At 34.4% G+C, this 17,111-nt stretch overlaps 1 protein-coding gene across 1 annotated transcript in view; it reads right to left on the reverse strand.

Moving 5' to 3' along the window:
* CFAP47 (cilia and flagella associated protein 47) overlaps positions 1 to 17,111 on the reverse strand; it is a 442,460-nt gene that overhangs the window by 277,623 nt on the left and 147,726 nt on the right. The window contains 3 exon segments of the mRNA XM_021669675.2: positions 4,723 to 4,933; positions 6,099 to 6,245; positions 11,691 to 11,791. Of these exon segments, the coding sequence (XP_021525350.2) occupies positions 4,723 to 4,933; positions 6,099 to 6,245; positions 11,691 to 11,791 (459 nt within the window).

Here is a 17,111-nt window from a genome sequence, read left to right on the forward strand (position 1 = left end):
AAAAAAGCCCAGAACCAGATAGATTCATAGTTGAATTCTACCAGATGTACAAGGAAGCACTGGTACCACTCCTATGGAAACTACTCCAAAAATCAAGCAGGAGGGACTCCTCCCTAACTCATTCTATGAGATCAGCATCATTCTGATACCAAAACCTGGCAGAGACACACACACACAAATTCTTCAGGCCAATATTGTTGATGAACATAGATAACAAAACTCCTCAGCAAAATACTAATAAACTGTATCCAGAAGCAAATCAAAAGCTAACACAGCAAGATCAAGTAGGTTTTATCTCTAGGATGCAAAGTTGGTTCAACATTTCCAAATTAATAAATGTGAATCATCACATAATCGGAACTAAAAACAAAAACACATGATCATATTAATAGATACAGAACAGGCTTTTTATAAAATTCAGTATCCCTTCATGTTGAAAACCCTTAACAAACTAGGCATTGAAGGAACATATGTGAAAATAATAAGAGCCATCTATGACAAACCCATAGCCAACATCATACTGACTGGGCAAAAGCTGGAAGCATTCCCCTTGAAAACCAGAAGAATACTAGAATGCTCACTCTTACCACTCCTATTGAACATAGTATTGTTAAGTCCTGGCCAGAGTGATCAGGCAAGAGAAGGAAATAAAGAGCATCCAAGTAGGAAGGCAGGAAGTTAAATTATCTCTGTTTGCAGATGATATGGTTTCATACCCAGAAAACCACATAGTCTCTGCCTGAAAGCTCCTAGATTTGATTTTTAAACTTAAGCAAAGTTTTAGGATACAAAATCAATTTACAAAGTCAGTAGAATTTCTATATGCCAATAACACCCAAGCTGAGTGCCAAATGAAGAATGTAATGACATTCACAGCAGCCACAAAATAAGATAAAATACCTAGGAATGCAGCTAACTGGGAAGGTGAAAGATTTCTAAAGCAAGAATTACGAAACTGCTCAAATCAATCAGAGATGATAAAAATGGAAAAACATCCCATATTCATAGATAGGAAGAATCAATATTGTTAAAATGGCTATAATACCCAAAGTGATTGACAAATTCAATGCTATTCCTATCAAATTACCAATGACATTCTTCACAGAATTAGAAAAACATTATTCTAAAATTCATATGTACCCAAAAAGGAGCCCAAATAGCCAAAGCAATATTAACCAAAAAAAAAAATAAAATAAAATAAAAAAATGCTAGAGGCATCTTTAAACTAGACCTGACCTTAAACTAGATTAAAAGGCTACAGTAACCAAAACAGCATGGTAGTGGTACAAAATAGGCACATAAACTAATGGAACAGAATAGACAGCTCAGAAGTAAGGCCACACACCCACAAACATCTGATCTTTAACACAGTGGACAAAAACAAACCATGGGGAAAGGACTCCCCATTCAATAAATGGTGCTGGGATAACTGGTTAGCCATATACAGAAGACTGAAGCTGGACCCCTTCCTTATGCCATATATAAAAATCAACTCAAGATGGATTAAAGATTTAAATTTAAAACCCAAAACTATAAAAATACTTGAAGAAAATCTAGTAGATACCATTTGAGACATAGGCCCAGGCAAAGATTTTTTGATGAATACTACAAAAGCAACTGCAACAAAAACAAAAATTGACAGATGGGACCCAATAAAAGTAAAGAGCTTCTGCACAACAAAATAAACTATCAACAGAGTAAACAGACAACCCACAGAATTAGACAAATGATTTGCCAACTATTTCTCTGACAAATGTCTAATAACCAGAATCTATAGGGAACTTAAATTAACAAGTAAAAAACAAACAACTCCATTAAAAAATAGGCAAAGGGCACGAACAAATACTTTTCGAAAGCAGACATATACGTGACCAACAAGCATGTGAAAAAGTGTTCAACATCACTAATCATTAGAAAAATACAATCAAAACCACAATGAGATACCACCTTACACCAGTCAGAATGGCTATTATTAAAGAGTTAAAAAATAACTGATGCTGTCAAGGCTATGAAGAAAAGGAAGCATTAATATACAGCTGGTGGAAATGTAAATTAGTTCAGCCACTGTGAAAACCAGTTTGGTGATTTCTCAAAGAACTTAAAACAGAACTATCATTCAACTCAGCAGTCCCATTATTGGCTATAGAGAAAGTAGTATAAATTATTCTGCCATAAACACACATTCATACATATGTCATTGCAGCACTATTCACAACAGTAAAGACATGGAATCAATTTAAATGCCTATCAATGGTGGATTGGATAGAGAAAATGTTATACATATTCACCATAGAATAGTACACATACACAAAAAATATGATCATGTCCTTTGCAGCAAAATGGATGGAGCTGGAGGCCATTATCCTAAGTGAACTAACAAAGCAACAGTAAACCAAATACCACGTTCTCACTTGTAAGTGAGAGCTAAACATTGAGTATACGTGGATACAAAGCAGGGAACAATTGATGCCGGGGCCTGCTTGAGGGTGGAGGTTGGGAGAAGTGTAAGGATTTTAAAACTACCTATTGAGTACTATGCTGATTACCTGGATGATGAAATAATCTGTACCACAAACCCCCACAACATGCAATTTATTTATAGAACCAACCTGCACATGTACCCCTGAAACTAAAAGTTAAAAAAAAATGCATTGAATAATATCATTACTTGGAAAAAGTTAATTTTTCATCAGTTTTATGGTTGTGGGTATCTTTCTTCCCAAAACTAGAAAGGCTCCCATATTTCTCCAGAACTGCCTTTCCCGATTACTATTTTGACAAGTAAGAAACATGGGCTGTTTCTTACTTGTCAAAATAGTGAGTTTTAAACTGTTACGGCACTCAACTCCCTTAGGAAACAACCAGACTGACAATGCATCTCATTAGTGGGATTAATACAGAACGTTTATTAAAAAATAATCCAACAATGTATCATAAGAGACTTTAAGAAGTTTATGTTATTTGATCCAGTCATCCCACCTCTGACAAGCTTCCCATATAGTATCTAAAAGTGTCTGCTACCATTTATAAGCAAATGCATTCATTTCTGCATCTAGACTAAACAAAAATATGATAAAATAGCAAGTATATGCCCCAAAATTATTGTTAATTATAAGTAAATAATGATAAATTTATGCAATAATGTAATATGCAACAAACTAGCAACCACTATTATAGTAAATATCATATAGAAAATAAAAACTAAAATTTCAATCTATAAAAACAATGAAAACTAGAAATTTTTGCTTAGTAACAAAAATTCTGGTATGCAGTTAAAGGAGAAAAAAAGATATATTTATAGACCTCAAATTAATTAAGCATACAATTCAGGTTTAAAGAAAAGTAAATTATAAAAAATCAGTATTACATGATTTAGAAAACACAGAAATGGAAAGTTAATGCAACAATTTACTCATATGAGATTTAAAATTAAATTCCTGATACCTATAATCAAGAAAAAACAAAATCACAATTGGAAATGAAGAAATACATATAACTGCATAAAGGAAATAAAAACCAGAAAGACTAGGCGGTGACGAGGGGATGGAGGCAGCAAACCACATTGCCATGTATGTACCTATGCAACAATCCTGCATGATCTGCACATGTAGCCCAGAACCTAAAGTACAATTTAAAAAAACTACTAGTCACACCTATTAAATAATGAATTTCAAATGCTCAATCAATAATTTCCTCCAAAAATGAAAACAGGTCATTAAAATTTCATTGAAACAGGTAAAAATTTCAGTAGACAAAACCCCAGAACAGAAAACTGAAGTTATAATAGAATAATTTTGCTATAAATTCTCTGGAGCCAAATGATTTTATGATGAAAATTATAAATTTTCAGGGTATCTATTGCATTAATTTTATCACAGCAGGGACAAAGAGGAAATATTAGCCAATTCATTCCAAGAAGCTAGATTTGGCCCATTATTTAAAAAACCTGAAAAAGGTAACATATAGGAAAACTGTAGCCTTAGTTTTACTCAGGTCTCTCGAATATAGAGCAGAAATTATATAAATAGCCCATAATCCATTATCGGTATGAGTACTCCACTTCCCACCGTGGTTGCAGCAAGTTACCTCATTGCTGAGAAAGCAGGTAGAACAATTCTGAGAACACACTACACCAACATTATAACAAGTAATAGGCCTAAACTCCTGTTTAACAACAGAATTAAGTCACTTGATATAACCAAAACAGTTGAACTAAACTATTTTAGACGTACTGAGTAATAAAACAGCACATGAAAGAAGGGAAGTAAATGCACTGTAAAAGAAGAAATCATGTCAAAGAAAGGTGATCCCTCCCTATTCATTCATACCATTACCTGTCTACCTGGCTATAATCTCCATCTGGGGCTAATAGTTTATTTACACAGCAATGTGTAGTTTACAAAATTTTCAACTTTAAAAGGGCTTTCCTACTCATAGTATAACCTTTCTCGTATCACAGATGAGGAAGGTGAGGTTCAGAGATTTTCAGTGCTTGCCTAAAATTAACAGATATTTAAAAGAAATTAAAGATGACATTATACTAAAGAATGTGTGTTTGCATCATTTTACTCTTCTTGCAATAACAATAAATTATGAGATGCATCATAATATATCAGTGTAGAATAAATTATTTCATATTGTACTTCACTTAATCTCAATCAATAGATTGTATTTTATGATGTGATACAAAGCAAGGAATTTAGAGAAACATGTGACACTCACCTTCTTACAGACCCTGGAATACAAAGAGAATGGGGTCCTTCAGGCCAGCCAAAGAGGCTGAACCAGATCTGTGCTGCATTTACAACTTTCTCAAAAAAGCAGTGTGCCTTTATTTCTTCTTCAAGAGAAAAGAATTTTTCACATTTTTTCTTATCTTTCTTTGATATTTCACTCTCATCCAGGTGTAAATTTTCAGGCAGTACTTCTACTCCTAAAATTCAAATTAGTTTGTTAAAAAAAAAAAAGGGCTACATGACCAGGAGTAAAATATTCTTTCAGTTATTTTCATTCGTATGTAGACTAATAGAACCCATTCTATAAATTATTCTATGCTTGCATAGAAATCTTAAACAATTTACTGTATCTTAAAAATAAACAATGAAAATGTATTTGTTTTTAAGTACCCAACAGAAATGTTTTAACAATAGGTAGATTTCAATAAATAAAAGTTACATATTCTTCTTGCCATAACAGTATGTGAAAATATTCCCTGAAGTGGAATCTTTCATTTTTTATTACATTAGTAAAATGTATTGACAATCTTCAGCATTATGTATTAGAAAAAATTTAACCTCATCTGAAAAAATTATACAAACATAATAATGGTTTAGTCCCAAGTGACTTTCTATCCAAATCAAGTACTTTAATAAAAGCATTTTCAAGTTAAAATCATTTTCAAGAATATAAAATAATTTCATCTTTTTTCCCCAAAAATATCTGTCTATATAATGGCACAATCACACACTCACTAAAAACCTCATATTATTTAATTTGGTTTGGCCCATTCAATAAAAAGAAAAATTTTCAATATTACCTACATCCAGAGAAAGGAATATTTGAACAGTTAATTGTAAATAATAGTATGAAACTCACATATTTATCTGTGCTGACCTCTTTCTAAGATAGGAATCATTGGCTATATTTAGATACTGAGGAGACAAGTCCTTAGTTCTGCAGTTTCCAAACTGCACAGAGAGTGCTTGGGATGTCCAAGTAAATTTACAGAGGCTCCAAAGGATATTTAACATTTTAGTTAAATATTACTGCAACATCTGTTGCACAGCACATAAGTTATTACTCTTATATTTTTGTCCCAATGCATTCAATAAATGGAACTATGTGGTACATTTTGGCATTTGGAAAATAAATACTTAAACAGTAAAAGTGCTATGAATCAAGAACATTAGAGAATCTCTACTATTGACCCTTGAAGACAACTCTCCAAACAGATGATCCATTTAATATTAATGACAAATTCACAATTTTCTTCATGAATTTCTTGTTACTTATAAAAACCTAACTTTCAAATTAAATGATATTAAGCAGATAATGTCATGGACTAATTTTGGGAAGTACACTATATATTTGCTACATACCAATAAATATGTTTCCCCTTGCAGGTTCAGCATCATTTAATTTGCTAGTGGTGTCTTTCTTTTTAATTGAAGCAGGAGAGGGTGATTTAGCATCCTGGCAGGGAGGTGAAACAAGGTCTCTAGTTTTCATAAGATATTCATCCTTATCTACAAATGACACATTGAATCATAGTAAGTAAAACATGCATTCATGTACTTCCTTATCCCATTATTTGACCTGAATTTATCCATTATCTATCGATGTATCTATCTATCTATGTATCCATCTATCTATCTATGACAAAGTAAAAAAAAAAAAACTAAACCCCCACTGTACATCAAATAAGATGTCAAATGGGAAACAAATAACATAAAAGTTGATACAATTTTCTAAACTAAATGAATTTATTTGGTAAGGCAATTGTTATGGTACATCAAAGTTATTAGAGAATGAACAATCTTCAACTTTAGCATAAAGAAGAATATGTAAACATTTTAAATGTTTCTACATCCAAAGACATGAAATTATTATATATGATGTCCAAAATAAGATATAGGAAAAGAGTCACCAGAAAAAGTAATTTCTTCCTAGTTAACTCTCTGTAATAATATCACAGCGTGGTTATGAACTGATACCATTTTTGTACAGATTTCAATCTCAATTTCAGTTAGAGTTGTTATACATATATTAGGGTCTGCCACAGTGTCCATTTGAATCCAACCAAAGGCAGTGGTGACCAAGAAAAGCCAGTAGGAGTGACTTAAGGCCAAGCCTCAAAATACATATGCAATTTACATACATTCATAGTCTTGATGCAGGGCAGGTGAGACCCAGAGTCGAGCTTAGCCTGCAAGGGTTCTTGGCTTTGCTCAGGAAAGAAGTCAAGGGCAAGCCAGAGGTAGAAGTAAACAGCTTAACTGAAGAGTCAGTGTTACATCTCCAGCAGTATTAAACTCCATGACTGCCCCTGAAGAGCAGGGCTACCCCTAGGCAAAGGGTAGTAGCTCAGGGCAGTTTTGCAGTCATATTTATTCCCATTTTTAATGGCCTACAGATTAAGGGGTGGTTTATGCAAAAATTTCTAGAGAAAGGGTAGTAATCCTTGGGTCACTGCCATGTAAAGGGGCAGTAACTCCCAAATGTTGACATGGCAATGGTAAATTGACATGGCACACTGGTAGGCATGTCTGATTGAAAGCTGATTTTGTGGCCAGGCAAGATGGCTCATGCCTATAATACCAGCACTTTGGCAGGCTAAGGCAGGAGGATCACCTGAGGTCAGAAGTTCAAGACCAGCCTGCCCAACCCCGACTCTACAAAAAATACAAAATTTAGCTGGGTATGGTGGTGCATGCCTGTAGCCCCAGCTACTTGGGAGGCTGAGGCATGAGAATTGCTTGAACCCAGGAGGCAGAGGCTGCAGTGAGCCGAGATTGTGCCACTGCATTCCAGCCTGGGAGACAGAAGGACACCCTGTCTCACCAATAAAAAAAGAAAAGAAAGAAAGAAAGCTGATTTTGCCCTGACTCTCTTTTAGCTAGTCCTTCATATGGTCCAGTGTCCAATCCCTGACCTGGCGTCAAGTCCCAGCTTCTAACTCAGTCTAATTCTGTCAAAAGTGCATAGACTCTGCAGTTAGAAAAATCTGATTTGAAAACTTGGCACCTCTATTCCTGACAAGTTAAACTGTGAGTATGTTATATGAATTATTTAAAACGTGTATTTATCCATAAAATGAGACCAAAGTTTCTGAGCTCATGACTTTGTTGTGAAGATTATTTTAAAGGCAATACCAAATATAAATGAGCTATTGTATGCTAAGTTTCTTCCACTCTTTCATAACAGAGTAATTCAGAATTTGCCAGAGACTCTGTAGTCAATAGGTGTGCATTATTTCCAGAATGCTACACCACTATAGACTTCGTAGAAGTGAGCTTTAGAGAACTCGATGATAGAATTATTTGTGGTAGATGCATTAGGTTAAATGTTTTTAACTTACCATTAAATGATAAAAAGTTCCTAGTGGAATGCAAAACCACATCTCTACCCTTTCAACTAAACTCAATAATTTACTTTTTGAAAGAATTTTGCAGATGAGCAATTCCAAAATAATCATGCTGCTTTACTTTTGGATACACTTGATATATTTTAATATTTTACCTTCATTGATCACATCATACCCTAGCACATAGTACCAAAGGGTGTGGGTTCTGAGGCCTCAAATTTCATTAGAATTCCCTGGGATAATCTGCTCACCCTCTCTACATATTCAGATTTTTAATTTGTAAAGTGAGATGTGTAAGAGCATCTAACTCAGAACTTCTGGGAGGACTAATTTAAAGGATAAATATAAGGCACTTGGCAGAGTACCATATACCTGGGAAGCATTAAATATACATTAGAAATTATTACTATACATATTTCTAAAGATATTTTAGAATATTTAAGAATTATAACTTATTTCTTTTGAAATATTTCCCCAAATGGATGCATTATTTTAATACATAGACTATATGCTTAATAATCTATCACACAGGTTTTATTTCTTTTAAAGAGATAACAATATTATTTATTGGCCAGGAATTAATCATTATTTTCTGGAAGTAAATTATAAGGCATATAAAAGTGATAAAGCAGTCACAACCACAGTGATAATAGCAATAATATTGAAATAATATTAATAACAATAATTTCCATGTATTTGCAGTCTATGGGTCCTCACAAAAGCCCTTTTAAATAGGTAAAAGAGATATCAGTGTTCTGTTACTGTTCTGTCATGCGTGTTTTGCTTAATAGAAGATGGTAAATTTGAAGATTTGAGAATAAAAATAAAATCACATGGCATAATAGTGTGGTTAGAACACAAATGAGAATTGCCATCCAGTTTGTGTGACTCTTCATAACTATTACATTGTATTATTCTGAAGTCCTCCCCCTTGCAGTATAGAATATAAAAACACTATATCAGTATTAGTCAGAAAAAAGGTTTAAATTTTGACAATGTGTGATAAAATTTTGAGATATCTATATCTCCCTGTATATCTCCATTCTGCCAACTGCATTATTCCATAAATTTCTTTAAAATAATTTTTCAGTGTTCAGAATATGCTATTCCACATATAACTCATTATTTTATGAAAATATATAGCTAAAAGATACCTTCCTGCTGGTTTATAATTCAAATAATTGATTTCACAATACTGAACAAAGACCTTTTATCTGCTAGACACTGTGTGAGGCACTATGGACACACGGGTGAAAAAGAGAGAGGTGATTCCTACTCTCACAGACTTTATAGATAGCAGCATTTGGAAAAAGACATTGATAATAGGCAGGTTAAGTCAAAATGTAGTAAGGGCCGTGACAGAAGAATTGCACAGAACCATGAGGATACACCAGAGAAACACATACTTTTTGCATGCAGAGGCAGGATCTTCTATAACTGTGTATGGTATCATGGATAAAATGCTCCAGTCACAAGAAAAAATATCAGTAAAGGTCAACATGCTCAAAGAACTTGCAGAAGATTAACGTGGCTTGAGCATAGAGCAAAAAATGTCCAGAAATGAGAACTAAGCCACTTGCTAACATGTGTGGTCTTGAAGGCTTCATCTACCTAGCAATGATATTCTATGGAAAGATTTTATACCTGGGAATTAAAGAATGAATTTTCAGTTTGTAAATATCACTGTGGCCATGGCGTGAGGGTAGGTTTGTGAAAGGGGAGACCACTGTAGGAGGAAGGAGAACAGTTTAGAAACTCTTACAACAATCCTGGAAAAGATATTATGGCAGCTTGAATGTTTGTAGTGGCAGTGGAGAGGGAGAAAAGTGAATGGATTTGATAAATATTTAGGCTGCAAAAGGGACAGGAATCGGTGGACTGGAAGTGGAGTGTGAGAGAGAAGACATTGCCAATGATGGCACTCAGGCTTCCAGATTTGGCACCTGGAGGGACCATAGGTACAAACACAGAGATGGCGCATATAGAGAAAAAAAATTTCAGAGAGAGGACTTCAGTTTGGAATATGTTGTTTTAGGGGTGCCTATGGGAATACAATGAATGGCATCCAGAAGGCAGTTGAATTCTGAATTGCTGAATCTTTGGGAGGAAACTAGGCTAGAGATACAGCCCATGGATTATAGCTGAAGTCATAGAAGGAAGAAGAGGAGAGGGGTCAGAATTTCTATTGACACAAATAATTTAAAAGTACAGATAGAGGAAGAGGAATCTATGAAACATGTTCAGATGGAATAGTCAGAGAGGTTAAAGGACACCAAAAGAAGTATGGTGTGTGGAAACCCAGAGAAAGTTTGAAGATGGAGAAAGAATAGTCAATAATAGTCTTAGCTGTGCTCAGTAGTTTAGTAATGGCAGCATAATGGATAAATTCTTCTTCCTCATCCCTGAAATTTTTCCTGTTAAAGGCAGCTGAAATATTTTAATTACATAATTTCCTCTGCTACTTTTCTCCCTCTCCTTGGGAAGCTGAGTGATTTATCTTACAGTTAGATTTGGAAAGAATTAATAAGCGATGCATGGCCTGAAGCTACCCTTTTTGCTCTTTGGGAATGAGCCTGCTGGGCACTGAGAAGATACAGTCTCCTTTCTCCTCTCTGCTGCCTTCCTAGATGCTTACTCAAAGCAGCTAAGAGGGAGATAGAAATGAAGATAAGCAAGGTTACTAGATTCAGAAAGGTACTTGGGTAAAGGGATTCAGATAAAGGAACGGCTTAAGGCAAGAGACTACTGGCCTCCAGCTTTGTGACCAGTAAAATGAGTCACAATACATGCTTGTGACTTGCTTGTCAGAATCCAGTGCCAATCCATGAGGGTATTTGGAAGTTCAGAGTGGTACTGCTTAATGGCCTCTATTTCTTCTGAATAGTAAGAAAAAAGAATCATCTCCTGAGATTGAGGTAGAATAAAACTAAACCTGTTTTATGAGAGTTGTAAATATTTGAAGAAACAAGAGAAGAATATGAGAAAACTGGTTAAAACCAAACAAACAAAAAAGACCTCTAATTCAGCACTGAAAATTAAGACCTTGACAATCTACACAGATGGGATTTGTTGTTGTTGTTGTTACCCGCTCTCCCTCCTTTCTCTAACGCACTTCCCTGTATCTTGCCTTTCCTATTTCTCCCTGCTCACTAGCTTGTTTAGCATTCTTAACTTCTCTCACAATTTCCCCTGCAGCAATTCCAGGCTGGTCTACTGACCATATTCTGTCCCACTTTAGTTCATCATACATCCCAAGAATTGTTTTCTTTTTAATCACTGATACTCAAAAAATGACAGATGGTTCCCACTAGCATAGAATAAAGGGCTTAGCGTTATGGCCCTGTACCTACATTTCCTGCCTTACGTCTCCTGTCACACCCACATGTTTTTGCTGTATTGTCTTCTGCCCAAATCATCCTGTTCAAACTAGATTGTCAACTTTTGGATTTAAGAGACATATATATTCTACTCTCAATGACAAGCACAGGTCCTACCAATGGCAGCTGTTTAATAAACAACTGGTAATTTTAAATTCACTTTATTTCTAGATGTTGACTAATAACTTATACAGTGAGAGTTAGAGATAAATAAGTCATACGTAGCTTACCATTCTTTAAAATAATGTTTTGCTTATCCAGATGAATTGCAATATATGGGTAAGTAGTAAGAATGCAGTTTTCTGCGGTTGCACTTACTGGGAGTGAAAACCTGAAAGTGAATACATTGCATTTCAATACAATAAAAATTTCAGATGCAGTAAATGGATTGAATTTAATTATCCCAGATGCCCTTAATGATGAAGACATGATTTATTCATTTTTTCTTTCTACTTACTTTGTTTTTGTTAACCAGCTATTCAATATTAATGATTTTTAAAATTTTTACTTTTAAAGATTTTAACAGATACAAATTTCATTGCCAAGTGTGCTATAGAACACAGCTTGTAACTGTGTAGGTACAAAAACACAGATTTGGGAAAGCTTAGAGTTGAAGGTATCTCAGAGTTAATTTACTCACGTTCTATGGAGTCCCTGACAAATGGTATGTAGCCTTGGGTGACTCTATAAGGGAGATACTACCACATGACACTCACAACACAGAAACACCCCATTTTCTATCTGGAGATTTGTAACTTCAGAAGTTCTGTTCCAGTGCAACGCAGAACAAAACCTACAATATGAACCCCATTACAGTTCTTCAAATATTTAAATACAGTCATTATTTTTTTCTCTAAGGTTTCTCTTCAGATTTCAGAAATTTAGAACTTTCGAAGATTCTACCGCAAGTTCTCCACATCTCTTACGTATCAATCTCATTTATTTAGATGACCTTTTGTTTTGTGTTTATCCTTCTTTAAATGTGTCTGAGGACTGAAAGCAATACTGCAAAAGTTATTCAACGAGTACAGAGTACTATTACCTTCTATAACCTGCATACTCTATTTTACAAAAGTATTGTGAAATTGTCTTATGTTTATCAGTAACAAAACACTCTTAAACTATATTGGGGCTGTCTATCTTATATGACAATTCTATTCTTGTGGAACTGATTTTTTAAATAAAAGGGCTATATTTTATATCTATATCACTGTAATACTGCCTTATTAATTTCAGATTTGCATTATAGTATACCAAGAAAATATCATTTTGAATCTACTTTATGGTCACTAGCTGAGGTAAAATGCCAAAATCCCATGCTTTAATGCAAGTAACTGTAAGTAAATAAAGAATAGGATGAAACTAAAAAAAGTTCGTAGCTGAAATATAATGAGTTATCAAGTACATTAATGGTAAACATGTGTTACATGCAATTGAATGATTTCTACCACAGTTCTGCATAAAATATTTTTCAGTAAGGAATGCACTACCTTTTTCTCTTTATAAATTGATATGTATTAAAATTATATGTAAAATACACACTCAACATCATCTTGATTAACAAACACTAATCTTATCTTTCTGTTCTATAGATCCTAAGCACATGTATCAGATGGTCTTATTCAGGACTATATTTCATATCTATATGTAATTTTTACCATATGATATCACTCTTAAATTTAAATTTCTTTAATAGCATAAATCAGTACTTCTACAAATTGTACACTTGTGCTAAACATAGTTATCAATCAAAATTTCATTAGCTGATCAACTGTATTTAATCAACAATTTTTAGATTAAATGACATAGTTTACACAGAGGCACCATCATCACTACCATCATAGAATAAGAAATATTATTTTTTGTTTTAACTAGGACTATAGAAGGAAAAAAAGACCACTGTAGTAAATTCTATGGATGCTCTGCTCTTATACCTGTATTGCCTGGGTTCACCCTGGGGCAAGCCCATAGCCAACACCTGTGTTTGTGGAAGTTTCAAATCTCAGCTCTATCAACCCAATTCCAACAAAAATTGGGATGTCATTTCAGTTCTGGAGAAATCTAAGGGATTAGGTTGCTGTTGAGATTTTGATTTAAATTTAAGTGTCACATTTATTTGGAGTGATCAGTTCCCTGTTCTACTTCTCTTACCCCCTTAATTGTTTTTTGGAGGAGAACATTTCCTGAATAATGCACGGACCCATGAGTCTTCATCTAAAAGACCTTCCAGACAAAGTTACCTAAGATAACTACCAAATAAACAAACGAAAGAAACACTAGCGCTTGAAATATTTCTACAATGGTGAAGAATGAAGGAAAATAATATTGAAAATAAATGTTATTTCAAGAATTAAGTGGAAATAAATATAATAACATTTGTTTGTTTCTCTTACAAATCTAGTTTGCTGAATATTACATTTTATTTCAGATGTTCCTTATGGTAAAAAATAGCCAACATAAACAAAATTGACTTCACCACATTCTTTTCATAGAGGATATAATACAGAAATTATACAAGTAATATGGCATGGGAATATGGATACTTCACTCTTTGACGTTAGTATTAAAATATATTAAAACAGAAAAAGGGACATAGAGTTGGTAGTACCAATACTCTACATTTTAATAAAATATTTCTGGGGAAATAGAGCAATTTGTGTTACTTCATCAGGGAACAATGGTAATATTTATGAATTCCCTGTGCCAATGCATACAGACAGAAATGGTTACTGACAGATGAATTATTCTAAAAAATACTCAGTATTACAGTAACAGTGAGATGAAAAGTTCCTCCAATATTATGAGTTTCAATTCCATTGTAAGATTTAAATAACTATCTTCAGGCATGTGTGATTTAGAATAGTTCTACTGGGTAAAAAACAGAATGAATATTCCTGGTAATAAGAGGGCTGAAGATATGATGTGAATATTAATGAAAGTGATGTAAATGGGCTTGTGCTATTTGTGGCCGTGTTTCCCATTATTAATGATACTGTGTTTTGTCATTTGGTTATGGTTGTGTCCACCAGATGTCTTCATTTCTTTTTACGGCAGCATTAGAAATGTAATTTACATACCATAAAATTCATCTTTTAAAGATGTACAATTCAGTATTTTTTAAAAACATAATCACAGAGTTGTGCAACCATCACCACTATCTAGAAAATTTAGAAAATTTTCATTGTCCTTAAATGAAACTATTGGAAACAGATGCTCAGTGCCGCAAAGAAAAGTCAGCATTGAGACAAAGGATCTTTCAGCAACACAATTTTTACTTCCTGGACTGCAGGAAGGGTACTCTCGTTAGCCAAATGGTCATGACAGCACAACAAACAAAGGAAAGCAGAAACATTTATTCCTTACACATTTGGGGTCATCCTTACTGCTGTGTCTCTTCTCCATTGACTGGAGTCAGACTTCACAATCTAAACTAAAAACCTATTGGCTAACAACTTAAAACTTTTCTAAACAGGTAAAAGCAATGGAGAGCATGCCCAGCACAGATATCTTGGTTAAAGTACAAGGACATAGAATATACCACGCGCCTGTAAGCATAGCGTGTCTAACAGCTACATAGAATAGGGCTTAACAGTTATTAGCACACTTATGATTTATTCTTTAACAAGAAAGGAAACTTTAAAGAGGAACTTTTCTACTTCTCACAAACCCTCTACCCCTTAACAGTCACTCTCTATTTGCAATTCCACCCCACTCCCAGCCCCTGAAAGCAACTAATCCTACCGATTTTCCTATGCTGAAAATTTCTCTTTTGGAAATTAATAAGTACTCTGCAGATGAAATGTGGAGACCATGTGTATATCACTTTCCTCAGCCCCTGAAAGCAACTAATCCTACCGATTTTCCTATGCTGAAAATTTCTCTTTTGGAAATTAATAAGTACTCTGCAGATGAAACATGGAGACCATGTGTATATCACTTTCCTCACAAATCTTTCATATTTTAATATTGAATGGTATGATGTCCACATATAATTCATTAAATAAGGTGTGAAAAGTCTCACAATTCATCTCTCTGGCCATTAGCTGGTGAATAATTAATACTCTAATCACACATCACTAATTATTTCCACATCATTAGTGAGGCTGAGAGATTTTATGCTTGTCTGACCAATTTTTAGGAATAAAACTTTGAAGTTTCATGTTAAATTTTTGTGATAACTAGCCTTGTATTTATAATATTTTAGTGCTTTCCACTGGCACACAAAATACTGTGATGGCATGTCAAACATATGTCAACATCATGAAAAATATTATGATACTATATTTATCATCTTTACTAAAGTTCTGCTCTCATCTGTACTATTTTAAGGCAAATCTCACATTCCAAAAGCAATCTTATTGAGCATGATTTTAATTCACAGAGAAATGGGCAGAGAAAGAAAGCCTCCAGGTTTATAGAAACATGTCTCTCTAGGCTTACTATGGTTATTTAACTAAACTTTTTTCTACAATGCAGCTAGAAAAAAAATATATGTTGGTAACACTGGCAGTGGCTATGAAGGGTTAAAAGAAGAGGTTAATGCTAACGTTGCTTTTGATTAATGAACCATATTTCTGTATGTAGGTTTGAATAAAGTGAACAACAGGTGAAGGAGAGGAAAGGATGCTGGGTTGGTGTTTTGAACATGCTTTTCATTGTGAAACCAACAACCAACCCATCCCCATAAAAAATAGGTGCTTACAGAATTCATATAGCATTTAGGTAAACACTTAAAATCAATGGAATATATTCAGATGACTATATTTCTGTCAGGGAAATTTATTACATAAAACAAACTTCCTTGAGCAACCATTCTGATGTGGATTATTTACATCTATTCACAATTTTTCTCAATGTCAATAACTGTTAGCAAAATATTTCATATGTAACTTTACTCACATGCACAAAAATTCATTGATATGTGTCTTAAATATCTAACGATTGCTATAGCTATTACTTCAAGTCAGTTAAGTCAATTGATGGGACAAAGGAATTTTAATTCTGGTACGCTTATATATATTTATAACACACATAGAACTCATTAAGTATGAGTAGAGTTCATTAATTATGTTGCCAGACACAAGAATCTCTTGATCACAAGTGAGGACAACATACACCGTGTTAATCAGTAATAGAGTTACAAAGTGTATTAGTTCATTCTCGTATTGCTGTAAAGAACTACCTGAGGCTGGGTAATTTATAAAGACAAAAGGTTTCATAGACTCAGTTCTGTAGGCTATACAGGAAACATGCTACAGAGGCCTCAGGAAACTTACAGTCATTGCAGAAAGTGAAGGGGAAGGAGGCACATCTTACATGGCCAGAGAAGAAGGAAGAGAGAACAGTGGGAGATGCTACACACTTTTTTTTTTTTTTTTTGAGACGGAGTTTCGCTCTTGTTACCCAGGCTGGAGTGCAATGGCGCGATCTCGGCTCACCGCAACCTCTGCCTCCTGGGTTCAGGCAATTCTCCTGCCTCAGCCTCCTGAGTAGCTGGGATTACAGGCATGTGCCACCATGCCCAGCTAATTTTTTGTATTTTTAGTAGAGACGGGGTTTCACCTTGTTGACCAGGATGGTCTTGATCTCTTGACCTCGTGATCCACCCGTCTCGGCCTCCCAAAGTGCTGGGATTACAGGCGTGAGCCACC

Source organism: Aotus nancymaae, unplaced genomic scaffold (genome assembly GCF_030222135.1).
Source record: "Aotus nancymaae isolate 86718 unplaced genomic scaffold, 86718_ANA_hifiasm-v0.15.2.pri h1tg000058l, whole genome shotgun sequence".
Lineage (NCBI taxonomy): Eukaryota > Metazoa > Chordata > Mammalia > Primates > Aotidae > Aotus > Aotus nancymaae.